This window comes from Aspergillus heteromorphus (assembly GCF_003184545.1).
Source record: "Aspergillus heteromorphus CBS 117.55 chromosome Unknown BO70scaffold_24, whole genome shotgun sequence".
Lineage (NCBI taxonomy): Eukaryota > Fungi > Ascomycota > Eurotiomycetes > Eurotiales > Aspergillaceae > Aspergillus > Aspergillus heteromorphus.
In genome coordinates this window covers 565781-580897 of record NW_020290429.1, presented here as the reverse complement: position 1 = coordinate 580897, position 15117 = coordinate 565781, and the positions used below count along the sequence as shown (strand labels likewise).

The following is a 15117-nucleotide window of genomic DNA, read 5'->3' as shown; positions in this document are numbered from 1 at the left end:
GAAGACTGTTGAGAGGGTCCAGAGGATGAGGGCGCAGGGGTGGTAGATTGGTTGTTTTTTGAGGGGGGTTTTTTTGAACCGGGGATTGGGGGTGTATATAGGGTAGGGTAGGGGATGGGGTTGGTTGGGTTGAATTGAGTGGAAGGGTAAGGATCAGGATGAATGGAAGGAATGGATGGGATGGATGGATGGATGAAAGGGAAATATTTGTTACTTTTGCTGGTTTGTATACTATCTGTTATGTTTGTCTGTCATCATACACTGTGTTTGGTACTAGAAAATGATACTATATGTCCGGGTTGTTCTATTAACCTCATATCTCCATATCACATAGTATCCATACTCATTCATCATCCTACATGGACTCATACACATACACATACACATACACATACACATCCAACCCCAACTACATCTATACACCATGCTGCCAACTCCCTCACCACCCACCACCCTCTCAATCTCTCTTCCCACTCATATAACCCCCATACCCATACCCCCCATGCCCCAACCACCGCACCACCGCCACCTGGAGCCGGCGACGAATACCCTCCATACCCACTGCCCCTCCCCCCATTCCCAATCCCAACACCCACCGACCCCTTCCCTCTCGACGGAACCCCCAGGATCCCATCCCCCCGCGCCGTCTGCCCATACCCCCAGTACTCCTCTCCCAATACAGCGCGACCAACGCGCCCACCGACGCTGCAACCCCAAAGAACAGCAGCTTCGAGAACCACCCGGAGCCGTGCCTCTCCACCTCATCATCCCCAGAAGAAGAAGAAGCAGGCCAGCCAATGCCCCTCGCCCCGTGCACCCAACTGACATGAAACGAGAACGTCAACGGCTCGCCACGAACAACCTTCGTCCCATGGCCCGCCGTCCAGGGCTCCCTCGCCGCCTCAGCAACCACCCCCGCCACATCCCCATCCTCCCCCTCCCCACCTCCCCCCTTACCACCACCACTACCAGAAACACCCTCCAACTTCCTCAAACTCGCCGCATCAAACTCCGGCACCGAATACGCCGTCCCCGCGACCACATACCCCGCCTTCTCCCCCGCCTCCTGATTATATATACTATGCACCAAAACATTCATATCCGTCCAAATGTGCAAATGGCTCCGCTGCAGGGTTCCCTGCACGGCGAAGGTCAAGGGCGTGTACGCGGGCCCGTCGGTATCCAGCACGTCGATGTCGCTGCCGCTGCCGCTGCCCTCGCTGAGGGGCATGTGGGCTTGTTGTTGGGCGAGAGGGGCGGTGGGCACGCGGCACGTCATGGGGACGTCCGAGTGCACGTAGTATTCGAGGAGGTGGTAGAGGTCGTCGGGGAGGGAGGCGATCGTGCAGGTTATGGTGGTGGTGGTGCTGTAGGGGAGGGAGAGCGGGAGGGAGGTCTCGTTGCAGGTTGGGAACGGGATGTATTGGAGTTTGCCGTGGGGGTCGGTTATCTGGTTTTGAGAGGGGGGGTTTAGTGAGAGTTTGTTGGGGGGAGAGAATGGTGTAGAGGGAGTGGTGTATGGTGTATGGGGAACGTGGTTGGTGGTGATGGTGATGGTAATGGTAATGGGAAGCTTACATGTTCGCCGGAGTCACTGGGTGGTAAGTGGTAGGTTAGCTATTATTCAGGATCCATTGGGACCATAGGCAGCTCACATCGTCCGATTCAGACACGTCACTGGGACGGATTGGCCATAAGTGTAGCCATTGAGGCCCGTGGAGGCCTCGCTGGACCCCGCGGCGGAGGGCCGTAGCAGCGACAGACTCAAGAGTCCATACTGGCAGATCCGATGGAGGGTGCGCTCTTGCAAGAAGGGCATGTTCAATAAGAATAGAAGATGAATTGCACTCCGCCACACTCTCGGTTGATCCGGAGGGTGTGGTGCTACAAGAGTCCGAGTCCAAAGAAGAAGAAGAATAAAGGAGAGGAGGGCCAGCGTGGTCGGAGCCGCGGTAAGGAAGAGGAAGGAAGGAAGGACCCTTTCCGCTCCTGCTGGCCAAGTGGCGCGCGCTGCCACTTGCGGTCAGCATTACTGGATTACTGCACAACATGACTATAAACTAGGTCCGATACGATTCGTAACTTATCATTGCTAACTAGATTAAGAAAAAAAGATGACACTCGTGGCTTCATCAAGATATACACACACTCCTTTTTGCTGGCTCTGTCCAATTCCCAATTCCCTCCTTCTTTCCAGATCCTACGCCAAGTTCGCCTTCTGCTTGAAAGCCAACAGCAGACCGCTGGTCGACGCGTCGTGGCCGGCGCCCTCGCCAGACGTCTCCAGCTCCTTCTGGATCTTCTTGGCAAGCACCTTGCCCAGCTCCACTCCCCACTGGTCGAACGAGTTGATGTTCCAGATCGCACCCTCGGTGAACGTCAGGTGCTCGTAGTACGTGATCAGCGCGCCCAGCGTGGCCGGGGTGATCTTCTGCGCCAGGATGGACGTGGTCGGGCGGTTGCCCAGGAAGGTCTTGTGGGGCACCAGGTTGTCCGGCGCGCCCTCGGCCTTGACCTGCTCCGGGGTCTTGCCGACCATCAGAGCCTCGGACTGCGCCAGGAAGTTGGACGCCAGCATGCGCTGGTGCTTGCCACCCTCCACCGGGTTGTGCGACTCGGCAGCCATGATGAAGTCCGAGGGGATGAGCTTGGTGCCCTGGTGCAGCAGCTGGAAGAAGCTGTGCTGCGCGTTGGTGGCGGGCTCGCCGAAGAGGATGGGGCCCGTCGTGTACTTGACGTACTCGCCCGTCCGGGTGATGGCCTTGCCGTTGCTCTCCATCGACAGCTGCTGCAGGTACGCAGGGAACCGGTGCAGGTACTGGTCGAAGGGGGCCACCAGGTGGGTCTGCGCGCCGAAGAAGTCGCTGTACCACACGCTCAGCAGACCGCCGATGGCGGGGATGTTCTGCTCCAGGGGGGTCTCGAGGAAGTGCTTGTCCATGGCCTGCGCACCGGCCAGGAAGTCGCGGAAGTTGTCGAAGCCGATGTAGAGGGCCACAGACAGGCCGATGGCGCTCCACACGGAGTAGCGGCCACCCACCCACGACTCGAACCCAAACATGTTCTCCTTGTCGATGCCGAACTTGGTGACTTCCTCCTCGTTCGTGGACAGGGCAACGAAGTGCTTGGCGATGTGAGACTCATCCTTGGCGGTCTCCAGGAACCACTTCTTCGCGGTGTTGGCGTTGGTGGTGGTCTCCGCAGTGGTGAAGGTCTTGGAGGCGATCAAGAAGAGGGTGGTCTCGGGGTCCGAGTTCTTGACGGCCTCGGCGATGTGGGTTCCGTCAATGTTGGAGACGAAGTGCAGCTTCATGTCGGCCGCGCCGTAGGGCTTCAGGGCCTCGGTGACCATGACGGGGCCGCTGTCGATTGTTAGCACGTCGATGCTTGCGATGCAGGCTGATTTCTTGTCTCAGGCACTTACAGATCGGAACCACCGATACCGATGTTGATGACGGTGTCGATCTTCTTGCCGGAGTAACCCTTCCACTCGCCGCTGCGGACCTGCTCGGTGAACTCCTTCATGTGCTCGAGCACGGAGTTGACGTCCTCGACGACGCTCTTGCCGTTGACCTGCATGGGCTCGTTGGAGACATTGCGCAGGGCGGCGTGGTAGACGGCACGGTCCTCGGTGAAGTTGATGTGCTCGCCCTTGAACATGGCATCACGGAGCTCCTCGACGTTAGCCTCCTTGGCCAGCTTGACCAGGAGGGCGAGGGTCTCCTCGGTGAGGAAGTTCTTGGAGAAGTCGAACAGCACCTCGGTGTTGTCGACGGTGTTGGCGAAGGTGCGGCTGAACTTCTCGAAGCGCTGGGGGTCCTTCTCGAAGCACTCCTTGAGGACGATGTTGCGGCCCACGGTGTTGTGGTGCTCCTGGAGCTCCTTCCAAGCGGAAAGCTCGGTGGCCTGCGAGAAACTGGGCATTGTGATGGGTGGCTCGAAGGTAGATCTGGTGAGGGGCCGGGTTAGCGGGGGGGGGCAGCGATAAAGGAGGGTTGGAGGAGCTGGAGCTGGGCTGGAGCTGGGCTGGAGCTGAGGAGAAGACCTACTTTTCCGTGAAGGAGGGTAAGGGAAGGGAAGGGGAGATGAGGAGAAAGGAAGAAGGGCAGATGCGCAAGCGGAGAGAAGAAGGAAAAGAAGCGGGAGGGGCGGAGGAAAGACGAGGTATGTCGTCAACCGGCGTGTTGGGGTCCGTAGGCTGAGGGAGGGAGGGGCACCGGCGTGGGGCTGCCCAGAACCCGCCTGAGCGACGCACCCGCCGTGACGCAGAATCAATCGCCCGGTGAGTCTCGGTGCCCTCTTTGCCCTCGTCGCGCCCGTTCATTTGTCCGCCTCCCCCATGTGCTTGAAACCACTCTCGGTCAGCTGAACCCCGTTTGTCATCACTCTATTCTAGACTCGAACACTGTTCCCGGTTTGCGCCGTCATCGATGCGGTTGACATGCAAACAATAACAATAATCCTAATCCTGTTGTCCCGGTGGTTCCTCGGGAAAAGCTGGCTTCCCCCCCCCCCACGCTGTTTTCCAGATCTTCCATCGAAGCCTCCAAGAAGCCGAGAATTCCGATCCAGATCGTTCCATTTTCTGCGACATTGTCCCTTGCTGCCATTGAGTTTCTTGCTATATCTAACCTCTCCGGCCCCAAGGCTATGAGTAACGGAACCCCGCTATCCCCAGCCAAGCCCGTTTCTCCAGACTCATGGCATGCAGAACACCAATTCTTCTCAAAAAGACCGGTTTCCCGTTTCTCTGCCGCTCTCCCGACCAGCAGATTTCCAATTGACCGAGCCAGCTAATGATAGACACCAAAACGGTCTCAGTCCGTGCCCAAGCGACCATCCGGACCCCAGGGCTCCGGACTGCGGATACGACGGGTATGGGGCAACACCTTGACAGAGTGGTCTCACTTACTAGCAAAAGTGGTAGCGCTCAAGGGTATCAACGTGCTGGATGGCACGACTTTGAAGCGACTACATAGCTGCAGGCCCTCTTACACCTAAGTCAGCATGATGGTCATCTGCATCCCTGCCGACTGCGAATACCGTCCGTAACCCTATGTGAGCTGCCTACGAAGCCAAGACAATACTGAGAGCCCGCCCTCTGATATAATGCCGAGTCCAGGGTCTTATACCTGCGCTCCTCTACTTGCTTCATAGCCATTCCCATTCGAGTCAGGGGGGAATAAATCCATAGCTTGCGAATAGTCAAACCAGTGTTACTGTGTTAGTGTGTATAGTATTAATGGAAAGCTTGGCGCCTGGGAGTAGGGCAAAGAGCAACGATTCCGACATTTCTACACTGTCAGTCTATTTAGATTAATAATAAACAATAATAAATTACTCTTCCTGCTATCTATCAGGCAGTCACCAGCTACTAGTACTCTATATTATTAAGTATTAAAATATTATAGTCTTTCTATCTTGTGAGATAATTACTTCTGCTTCTAAAAAAAAATCAGACATTATTATAAAAACAGTATCTTCTAAAATAATATTCAGTTATTTTATCTCTCTTTCTCTCTTAATACTGTTCGAGATAGGCAACACTCCTTCTCTTCGGCAATCATGCATTGGACCTGGTCAACAGTGTTCGAACCAGCTGCGGAGGTAGAGTAGTAACACTGAGGTCCCCGGTGTCCCCGGATTTCCTCCCCTTTAGTGAGCTCCTTGTGATTAGTTAAAGCAACCAGACTCAAGTGTTCCGCAACATGTGACCTGACACCGGTCAAAAGGTGAGCGTGACTGAAGTATCCTCACTGACCAAGACTCAGTGGACAGTGGACATGGCATCGATGGATAGAAAGATCTTCCCAAGACCCCCGACATGACAGCCGTGTAGACAGCCTAGTCCCGATCGGGAAGGCTTTCAGGCGGGCGCCAAGCCGAGGACGCACGGGCCAACTGGTTCTTCTCGAGCGATTCCGCCGCAGCTCGCGATCTTCCTCGTTCGCCAAACGTCCCTTCCTACTCACCTTTCACGGAGGGCTTTTTCAGCGGAGGTGTCTCGCTCTTGCTTGCTACCCGCGTCGTTGATTCCCCTCTTTCTTCCCAACCACATCGATACCTCTGATTTTTCCGGAGCCCTCAGGCTTTGCCCGGAGCTGCGAATTTGTCGCAATGTACAATCCTTACCAACGTATGTTCTCGATCCCCGTCAATCAGGCTGCGCGCTCAAATCGGTGTCAAGAATCTTACTGATAGCATTAGCCCCTGGCCTCTATGGCAGGCCCCCGGAGTATGGAAGTTATCCGGGAGCACCTCCAGGCATGGGTGAGTCCCCCTCAAAGCCTTTTTATGCCACCTTATCCTAACTGACTCTACAGCTCCTCCCCCCGGGATGGTCGCCCCTGGAACCACTCCGCCCCCCGGCATGCAGCCGGCGAACGCTCAACAGCCTGGTCGACCTGGCGGCTTCCCTGCGAACTTCCAACCCCCTGCGAACATGCCGAACATCAACTTCTCCGCCCCCGTCATTCGCCTCGGAACCTCGGGTCCCGCGAAGTCGGCTACCCCGGACATGAACAAGGAGCGTGGAAGCGAGGGTCCTGGAAGGCGGGCCGGTCTGGGATCGAACATAGAATCCCAGCGCCAGAATGTGCGCGAGGCGATGATGCAGCTGCAGCCTCCTACGCGGGATGAGATCGTCAGGACGCTCTTTGTGGGTGGAATCACAGAGGGACTGGGTGGCGATGACGGCGTGGAGAGGATTCTGCGCTCTGCGGGACATCTCCGACGTTGGATCCGCGCCACGGATGCGGACGAGAAGCCGTGCAAGTTTGGGTTTGCAGAGTACGAGGACCCCGAAAGTCTAGGTACTGCGGTTGAAGTACTAAAGGACGTGCAAGTGCCTGTGAAGAGACAGACGCCGTCCGAGGGGGATGCCAAGGAAGAGACCGAGGCGGAGAAGAGCACATTACTGGCAAGTGTCCTGCGTGAGGAGGTATACAGAACGCTAACAAAAACATAGGTTATTGTCGATGAAAGCTCTCTGAAGTACTTGGAGCAGTTCGAAGCCAGCAAAGGTGAACAAGACCCTGCCGAGCGTCAATCACGGATAGAGGCTGCGCGCAGTACTCTTTCTGCTGTCCTGTCTGACTTGTTCCATCCATCCTCACCTACCCAGAAGGAAGATGCGTCGGCGATTGACCGCGAGGGCGATATCTCGATGGCGGACGCGGATGGCCAGAACGACGGGTCGGCGGAGGTTGTCACCATCCCTATCACAGTGGAGGATGAGCTCTCCGACATCCCCCCCGAGATGAGAGAAACCGTCGCGAAGGAGATCTCCGCCTTCCGTGAACGCAGCAACCGTCGGGATATTGAGCGTCTGAAGCGGGAAGAAGAGATCGAGTCCATGGAGAGAGCACGGAATGCCGGCTCGCGCATGAACCGACTGGCCTCCCCTCCCCCGTCCGCGCCCAGTGGACCTGCTGCTGGTGCCAACGGGGTTCCCCTTGGCCCTCGGGATCGCAACATGTCGAATGCGCCTTCGGGACCCAAGGGCTTCGGCGTACAGGTTCCTAAGGACTACCAAAAGGGCGTCTCTTTCGTCAACGGGGGCTCTATGAACGGAGCCACTACGGCTTACTTTGACCGCGAGGAGGACGAGTCGGATGCTAGCGATGAGGAGCTGGAGCGTCGCCGCCAGGAGAAGAGGGATGCCGACCTGGAAAAGCAATTCCTGGATCAAGAACGGCGCTGGCTGAACCGCGAACGAAGCCGAACCGCTGCCTTGGAGCGTGAAAAGAAGAGAGACAAGGAAGAGGAGGCCAGGGTGCAGGAAGTGCAGGAGGAGATGGACAAGCGGTACCGAGAGTGGAACGACGACACCGAGGCCAGTCGCAAGATCGACGACTACTATGCCGATCGGGGTGCATGGCTCCGCAGCCGGGCAGCTTTCCGGTCCCGGGAGGTCAGCATGGACGAGGCGGATCGTGCGGCGGAAGAGCGCGAACGGGCCCGGACCGCCCAGCAACGGGAGCAAGCCCGCGGCATGGCCGACGACTTCCTTGCTCGGCAGGCGGAGGAGCTGGAGACTCGCAAGGAGGCCCCTCGGGAGCCCCAGCGCTTCAAGCTCTCCCTTGGTGCTGCGGCGCAGAAGGCTCACGCTGCCACGACCCGTCGGACCGTTGCGGAAGTGGAAGGCTTGCTCGAGGACGAGGAGGAACCCGAAGCCACCGCCCGGAGACCCCTTATCCCGATCAAGTTCGACAGTGCCGCCGAAGCCGCCGGCCTCACCGAGGAAGAGCGGGCGCAAGCCGCCCGTCAGCTGGCCGCAGAGATCCCCGCGGACAAGGAGGGACTCTGGAACTGGGCGGTCAAGTGGGAGTTTGTCGACGAGACTGTGGTCAGCGAGCAGCTCAAGCCGTTTGTGGAGAAGAAGATCGTGGAGTACCTGGGTGTCCAGGAGCAGATGCTGGTGGATGTGGTGGAAGAACATGTGCGCAAGCACGGTCAACCACAGGAACTTGTGGAGCAGCTGGAGGAGGTAAGTCTCGAATCCGCTCCTTCTCATCTACTTGTATTTATCTGACACGTTTCCAGGCACTGGACGAGGAGGCCGAGGTTTTGGTCCGCAAGCTGTGGCGGATGATCATCTTCTTCTCGGAGAGCGAGAAGAGAGGCCTCTCTGGCTGAGGGAAGGCTGTTTGTTCATAGGGCTCCGAGCCGTGGGGAAATTCCTGGGGTTGGCAGCAATGCAGTTGCTGTCTCTATGGCATTGCGTTCTGGGGATCTCTGTACCTACTATGCAAGCGAACAATGATTTGAATCTGATATCCGCTCCATGGAGCACTCTCCATACAACATCTATCCCCGTCAGCTGCCTCCGAGCCCGTATCCCCTCCAAGTGTAAATGCCGCACGCCATCGGGACGATGGCCGCGAGACCCGCGTTGGCTGAGGCCGGCCGAGGGAGGCCCGTGAGTGGCGGAGAAACCCAGCCCACGCCCTGGAGTAATTCCTCCGCCAATGAGGCGGGGGTTCCCCACACAGCGTGGAGGGGGAGGGGTCTCGCGCTGCTGGTATAAGTACGCTGGAACACACCGTCTGCTCCCTCGCATTCAGCCTTTCTCTTCAATTGTCTCTCTCCGGATGGTCTCTGGCTCAGTAAACCCCCCAAAACAGACATCCCCCGCGTTGTTCAGACGGAGCGCATACTTGACAGTCGACTGCCCCGCATTGTCCTAGATCGCGTCTCTTTCTTCCCCCGGAGAGACTCTCTTTCCAGCTTACCACTTCACAATCAATTGATCACACCAGCCGACAGACACCATGGTGAAGATCTTGAGTTTCACTACCCGGGACGTGAGGTTTCCGGTAAGTCGCAACTGCATCCCTCCTGCACCAACTCCCCTCAAAACCGGCTGCCAGGCAATAAATAACTGATTGATCCAAATAGACCTCCCTCGACAAGACCGGCTCTGATGCCATGAACGCCGCAGGCGACTACTCTGCCGCCTACTGCATCATCCACACCGATTCCGAGCACGCCGGTCACGGAATGGTCAGTCCCATTTCCATTCCCATTCCCATACCCTTCTGCACTCCCTCCCCTCTCCTCCCTCTTCCACAACTCCAAGTGCAAGTCCAATACAACCAACTAACACCCACCCCCAGACCTTCACCATCGGCCGCGGCAACGAGATCGTCTGCGCAGCCATCTCACTCGTCGCGCCACTCGTCGTCGGAAAGGACCTCTCCGAACTCACTGCCGACTGGGGCAAGACATGGCGGTACCTAGTCTCCGACAGCCAGCTGCGATGGATCGGGCCCGAGAAGGGCGTGATCCACCTGGCGCTGGGCGCGGTGGTCAACGCGCTCTGGGACCTGTGGGCCAAGACGCTTCACAAGCCCGTCTGGCGCATCGTCGCCGACATGACGCCCGAGGAGTTCGTCCGCTGCATCGACTTCCGCTACATCACGGACGCGATCACGCCCGAGGAGGCGATCGCGCTCCTCAAGGAGGTCGAGTCCGGCAAGCAGGACCGCATCAAGGAGGCGGAGCAGAGCCAGGCTGTCCCGCTTATACCACCAGTGCGGGCTGGTTGGGGTATGGAGAGGATAAGTTGAAGACGCTTTTGAAGGAGAGCGTCGAGCAGGGCTACAAGCATTTTAAGCTGAAGGTTGGTGGCAATGTCGAGGAGGATCGCAGGAGGTTGGCTATTGCTAGGGAGGCGATTGGGTATGATCGGGGAAATATCCTGATGGTGGATGCGAATCAGGTACATACATACATACCCTACCCTATCCCACCCTCACCCTCACCCTCACCCTTATACCTAATCGCCCACTAACATAATCAGGTCTGGTCCGTCCCCGAAGCCATAACCTGGATGCAACAACTCGCCGAATTCAAACCATGGTTCATCGAAGAGCCCACCTCCCCGGACGACATCCTCGGGCACGCCGCCATCAAAAAAGCCCTATCCGACACCCCCCACGGCCCCATCGGGGTCGCCACCGGCGAAATGTGCCAGAACCGGGTCGTCTTCAAGCAGCTCCTCCAGGCCGGCGCCCTCACCGTGCTGCAAGCCGACGCGTGCCGCGTCGGCGGCGTCAACGAAGTGCTCGCCATCCTGCTCCTGGCGCGCAAGTTCGGCGTGCCCATCGTGCCGCACTCCGGCGGCGTGGGTCTGCCCGAGTACACGCAGCACCTCAGCACGATCGACTACGTGGTGGTCAGTGGCAAGAAGAGCGTGCTCGAGTACGTCGACCATCTGCATGAGCATTTCGTGCATCCCTCCAGCGTGAAAGATGGTTATTATGTCACGCCGCTGGAGCCCGGGTATAGTGTCGAGATGAAGCCGGAGAGTATGGATGAGTTTGAGTTCCCGGGTGTCGAGGGCAAGAGTTGGTGGAGGACGGAGGAGGCGAAGACCATTTTGGAGGGGCCGAGGATATAGTTGCTATAAAAGATAAGACACCCTGGGGTTTGTTGGGGGTTGGGGAGTTGGAGGGGCAGGGTTTTGTATATATGTGATATGAGCTTTTTCTTTATATCTAGATTCGTTTAGATTCTCATGAGATGCTATGATGTTTGTGTTCGTTGTGCTGGCGGTTACGGATTAATAGGGATACTCATTCGTCTGAGTCCTTATACGAGGCGTAAGCATCACCTGCAGATGTGATTGATCTCGCACATTGCATATGGCTGTGTAGGGAATACACTAGGTAGATCAATACTGCTCGGTCCAAGGCTGAAAGCAGATGACATCCAAACTGCCAAGGAGAATATCTTAAGTCTTTGTCTCATATCTTGGATGACATGTGTTTTTACACTCGAAAAATGCTATAATACAATGGTTTTTAGCCTGCCGTTTCAGCCAATATAGCCGCCCGAAAAGCTTCCTCGTCAGTAGAAGCCGATCATTCATTCTCTGCCTCGTGATGATATAACCGAGACAGGCAAGGCAGCGCTCTTCATCCGGAGCCCTTATATCCATCTGCGTTGCTCGGGAAGCTTCACTCATAGTATAAGCAGAAACTCCGCGACTGCAGATCCGTCTACCGGAACTGAATCCCAAAGATCTTCAGCGCCTTGCCCACACCCGGCTTCTCGTGAGCCTGCTCCAACACCACCCGAGAATGCCCTGCACAAGTAAAGTCAGCCAACGTTCACCTCAAACAGCAACCACCACGGCCACGTAAGATAACTAACCGGGCACCTCCAGAGCCAGAAGCTGATACTCCCACTCATTATGCTCCAACGGCTTCATCATATGCACGAACACCGTTCCGGAGTTCAGCGGTCCCTCGACCTATACACCCAGTATAATTAGCGACAACACACACCCCCCAAACCAATGCACCAGCAGGGATAAAACGTACGTGGAAATTCATCTTCAAATGTTCGCGTCCCAGCCTGTCTTTGTAAATTGAAGTACTACCACCCATCACCCATCAGCAGACATCCTCAACAAGACAAACACAAACACAAACTCCAACCCGGAGCAGTATCCAGTATAAAATGGAATGGGATGAGACCTACGCGATAGGTCGATTCCGCGCCCACCGACTCCACGTATTATCTCCAAACGCAGTGATCTGTCTCCGATCGCCTAGGAGCGCCGTACACCGCGTGTCGTCCAGGATGCGCTCGACAGCTTTTTCGAACTGCCAGGTTTTGCTATTGGGGGAGAAGACTTCCGTGTAGAGGAGGTAGAAGACGCCGCCCTGTTGTCATGGATGATAAGAGGTGTTAGTTGGGCTGTTGCTTGTGGGGGTTTGTATTTTCTGCATAGCTTGGGCGGGTAGGGAAGGTTATAGGATAGAGGGTATATGGTGTGTGGGGGATGGTATATGCTATTGTATGTAGGTGAAGCTCACCGTCAAAACCGCCCCCGCAAGAACAACAACAAAGTTAACCGACTGCTGCGTCGCGCGCGCCATCTTCTCCCTGCCGGTTAACTCGCCCCATTCGTAGCGCCCGTCGTCGGACAACACCGTCACGTTTCGTCGTTTGGGAGCGCTCGATCCGGTGGCATAGCACCGGGCTAGATCCGTCGTGCGGGGAAGAAGTGTGGTGGTGGTGGTGGTGGTAGGACGCAGGCGCAGAAGAGCCCGCGGCAACAGGGCTGGACTAGGTCGTAGGGGTGGAAGCATTGCGGTGGTGGTTGACCATCACCTGGGTCCGCATCGGATCGATATAGATAGATAGAAGATGGCTGGCAGTCTGTAGATCGAAGGTCGGAAAATAGTGGCCGACGGGGACTGGCGGCCCAGTTCGCGCCGTGTGGGGAGCCGGTGGGTCACGTGGGCTTGCGATTGCCTCTTCCGGTCGCTGTTTCAGCCGCCGCTTTGAAAGTTTCGGCACTCTCGGCGGGGCATGTATTTGCATTACGAGGGGGATTCGGGGACTGGAGCTTCTTTCTTGCTGTGTTGTACTACTGTGTACTGTTTGTTCATGTTACTGATTGGTATACTTTGTAGAGGCTAAGGACGAAGAGACCAAGGGTTGTATTTCATTCAATAAGGTGTTATCCTAAACATTGGCACACGAGTTGCCACTGCATTGCGGGCTCATCAATCAGGAGTCCAAAGTTAAAATACCCGCGCGACCTGCAAATCCGGGCCGGGCATCGGCGCCTCCCAAAGCGACCACGTTCGCTCTCCCGATTGCATTCCATTTCCAGTCCTTTGGATCCTCTCCCCATCCCCGTTCCATTCATTCATTCCACCCGCCGCCGCAGCAGCAGCTCCAGCAGCTCCCTTCCTCCGGGTCCTCTCTCCCTTCCACGCCCTCACCATGGCTGCCTCCAAGGCCGAGGCCCAAAAGATCTTCGAGAAGATAAAACTCAAGCCCGCAAACAAGGCACGCTCTGCCCCTCCCCCCTCCCTCCGCCCGTCTATCCAGCCGCCATTCTGACTTTCGCTGCACAGATCTGTTTCGATTGCGGCTCTAAGAACCCGACCTGGTCCTCCGTGCCCTTCGGTATCTACCTCTGCCTGGACTGCTCCTCCAACCACCGCAACCTGGGTGTCCACATCTCCTTTGTCCGCTCCACCAACCTCGACCGTACGCATCCCCGTGCCTCCTGAGTCCACTCCCCATCCTTACTAACCATGGCGTGCAGAATGGCAATGGGAACAGCTCCGGGTGATGAAGGTCGGCGGCAATGAGTCCGCTACCAAGTACTTCCAATCGCATGGCGGATCGGCCGCTCTGGCCAGCAAGGACGCCAAAGTCAAGTACACTTGCAATGCCGCCGTCAAGTACAAGGAGGAGCTGAAGAGACGGGCCGCGCAGGATGCGCAACAGTCAGTGGTTCTGAATCCTACCCGATGCGTCGCAGGGCTGATTATTCGTGGTGTACAGATACCCCGAGGAGGTAGTCATTACAGACGTCCCCGCCGACATTCCGTCCAACGGCTCCAGCACCCCCGCCGGTGATGAGGACGACTTCTTCTCCTCCTGGGACAAGCCCTCCATCAAGCGTCCCAGCAACCCTCCTTCCCGCACCGGTACCCCCCCGGTCGTCAGTCGCACCGCCTCGCCGTTCCTGAACTCCGGCGCAAACGGCTCGCGCTCCAAGTCGCCCCTCTCCGCCGACAAGGAGGCCGCTTCCCCTGCCCCTGCCGCCATCCGGGCCAGCGCTGCTGTCCGCAAGACCCCCTCGACTGCTGCAGCCAAGAAGGGCAGCGTGTTGGGCGCCAAGAAAGCCCCCAAGCTGGGGGCCAAGAAGGTCGCCGCCGCGGAAATCATTGACTTCGATGAGGCCGAGAGGAAGGCCAAGGAAGAAGCCGAGCGCATCGAGAAGCTGGGATATGACCCCGAAGCTGAACAGGCGGAGGCGGATGCCAAGGCTAAGACTGCCAGCACCGCTGCCACTGCGATTGCCTCCCCGTCTCCTATCAGCCCGGGCAAGGGCAACTTCGGCGCCACCCGCACCTCCCAGGAACGCAGCTCCGGTGATGTGGAGCGTCTTGGTATGGGCATTGGAAGACTAGGATTCGGACAGACTGTCGGCGCGAAGCCCGCCGCCCCGAAGAAGCTGGGCTTCGGCGCTGCTCCGACCAGATCTGCCGCTGATGGTACGGTCAACATGCTCGTTCTTTGTGTGGTGTCACGGACTAACGATTTTTATAGATGAGGAGGTGAAGCAAAACAAGTCCCGGTTTGGCGCCCAGAAGGGTATCTCTTCCGATGAGTTCTTCGGACGGGATCGTTTCGACCCCGCTGCACAGGCCGAGGCGAAGGACCGTCTCCGTCAGTTTGACAGCGCCACGGCTATCTCTAGTAACAGCTACTTCGGCCGCCCCGAGGATGAGCTTCCCGCTGCGGACGATACCTACGGGGATATCGAGAATGCCGCCAAGGACTTTGTGCGTCGGTTCGGCATCACGGCAGGTGATGACCTGGAGAACCTGACGCAGCTTGTCGGAGAGGGTGCAGTCAAGCTGCAAGGTATGTCTTCCCCCTGAGTCTATATACGTCATCCCATACTAACGACCTCCAGGCGCTATACGCAGCTACCTGAACAGCTGAGCATGTGCGCTCTAACACAACCGATAACGCTTTCGATTCACACAGCCGGCGCGTATCCTGACCTGTTAGCCAGCTTTATACTCGATCTCCTTCATATGTGGCGTTCTCATCATCTTCTTTCTATTCCCCTGA

General features: G+C 57.1%; 6 protein-coding genes across 6 annotated transcripts; 3 read left to right on the top strand and 3 right to left on the bottom strand.

The window, feature by feature from the left end:
* Positions 1–457: 457 nt before the first annotated feature.
* On the bottom strand, positions 458–1942 carry BO70DRAFT_381678 (uncharacterized protein; the record flags this gene model as incomplete). The annotated part of the gene is made up of 3 exons (XM_025545482.1): positions 1656–1942; positions 1579–1594; positions 458–1450 (listed from the first exon to the last, which is right to left on the bottom strand). Exons 1-3 carry the CDS (start codon positions 1817–1819, stop codon positions 458–460), a joined length of 1173 nt encoding a protein of 390 aa, XP_025396915.1. The 5' UTR covers positions 1820–1942.
* A 108-nt stretch (positions 1943–2050) lies between these two features.
* BO70DRAFT_364662 (glucose-6-phosphate isomerase) lies at positions 2051–4172 on the bottom strand. Its single transcript, XM_025543865.1, has 3 exons — positions 4050–4172; positions 3425–3949; positions 2051–3362 (listed from the first exon to the last, which is right to left on the bottom strand). The coding sequence occupies exons 2-3, from the start codon at positions 3922–3924 to the stop codon at positions 2201–2203; spliced, it is 1662 nt and encodes a 553-aa protein (XP_025396914.1). The 5' UTR covers positions 3925–3949; positions 4050–4172; the 3' UTR covers positions 2051–2200.
* Positions 4173–5967: 1795 nt separating this feature from the next.
* Positions 5968–8775, top strand: BO70DRAFT_364660 (uncharacterized protein). Its single transcript, XM_025543864.1, has 5 exons — positions 5968–6136; positions 6208–6270; positions 6324–6919; positions 6968–8488; positions 8545–8775. Exons 1-5 carry the CDS (start codon positions 6118–6120, stop codon positions 8635–8637), a joined length of 2292 nt encoding a protein of 763 aa, XP_025396913.1. The 5' UTR covers positions 5968–6117; the 3' UTR covers positions 8638–8775.
* A 297-nt stretch (positions 8776–9072) lies between these two features.
* On the top strand, positions 9073–10928 carry BO70DRAFT_364659 (mandelate racemase/muconate lactonizing enzyme family protein). Its single transcript, XM_025543863.1, has 5 exons — positions 9073–9317; positions 9400–9504; positions 9618–10016; positions 10061–10222; positions 10304–10928. Exons 1-5 carry the CDS (start codon positions 9273–9275, stop codon positions 10901–10903), a joined length of 1311 nt encoding a protein of 436 aa, XP_025396912.1. The 5' UTR covers positions 9073–9272; the 3' UTR covers positions 10904–10928.
* Positions 10929–11246: 318 nt separating this feature from the next.
* tim21 lies at positions 11247–12677 on the bottom strand. Its single transcript, XM_025543862.1, has 5 exons — positions 12327–12677; positions 11989–12173; positions 11829–11883; positions 11659–11758; positions 11247–11590 (listed from the first exon to the last, which is right to left on the bottom strand). Exons 1-5 carry the CDS (start codon positions 12600–12602, stop codon positions 11505–11507), a joined length of 702 nt encoding a protein of 233 aa, XP_025396911.1. The 5' UTR covers positions 12603–12677; the 3' UTR covers positions 11247–11504.
* Positions 12678–13245: 568 nt separating this feature from the next.
* Positions 13246–14985, top strand: BO70DRAFT_373207 (ADP-ribosylation factor GTPase-activating protein; the record flags this gene model as incomplete). The annotated part of the gene is made up of 6 exons (XM_025544901.1): positions 13246–13311; positions 13380–13515; positions 13574–13757; positions 13816–14531; positions 14587–14904; positions 14957–14985. The coding sequence occupies 6 exons, from the start codon at positions 13246–13248 to the stop codon at positions 14983–14985; spliced, it is 1449 nt and encodes a 482-aa protein (XP_025396910.1).
* Between the last annotated feature and the right edge of the window lie 132 nt (positions 14986–15117).

Excerpts from the sequence above, each read along its gene's own strand:
- BO70DRAFT_364662 (XM_025543865.1), bottom strand. The coding sequence starts at position 3,924 with ATGCCCAGTTTCTCGCAGGCCACCGAGCTTTCCGCTTGGAAGGAGCTC. Across the intron at positions 3,363-3,424 it reads GGTATCGGTGGTTCCGATCT|CGGCCCCGTCATGGTCACCG; the intron begins GTAAGTGCCTGA and ends AACAATCGACAG.
- BO70DRAFT_364659 (XM_025543863.1), top strand. The coding sequence starts at position 9,273 with ATGGTGAAGATCTTGAGTTTCACTACCCGGGACGTGAGGTTTCCG. Across the intron at positions 9,505-9,617 it reads AGCACGCCGGTCACGGAATG|ACCTTCACCATCGGCCGCGG; the intron begins GTCAGTCCCATT and ends ACCCACCCCCAG. Across the intron at positions 10,017-10,060 it reads AGGCGGAGCAGAGCCAGGCT|GATAAGTTGAAGACGCTTTT; the intron begins GTCCCGCTTATA and ends GGGTATGGAGAG.
- BO70DRAFT_364660 (XM_025543864.1), top strand. Across the intron at positions 6,920-6,967 it reads CGGAGAAGAGCACATTACTG|GTTATTGTCGATGAAAGCTC; the intron begins GCAAGTGTCCTG and ends ACAAAAACATAG. Across the intron at positions 8,489-8,544 it reads TTGTGGAGCAGCTGGAGGAG|GCACTGGACGAGGAGGCCGA; the intron begins GTAAGTCTCGAA and ends ACACGTTTCCAG.
- tim21 (XM_025543862.1), bottom strand. The coding sequence starts at position 12,602 with ATGCTTCCACCCCTACGACCTAGTCCAGCCCTGTTGCCGCGGGCTCTT. Across the intron at positions 12,174-12,326 it reads TTGCGGGGGCGGTTTTGACG|GGCGGCGTCTTCTACCTCCT; the intron begins GTGAGCTTCACC and ends CCATGACAACAG. Across the intron at positions 11,759-11,828 it reads ATTTGAAGATGAATTTCCAC|GTCGAGGGACCGCTGAACTC; the intron begins GTACGTTTTATC and ends CTGGGTGTATAG.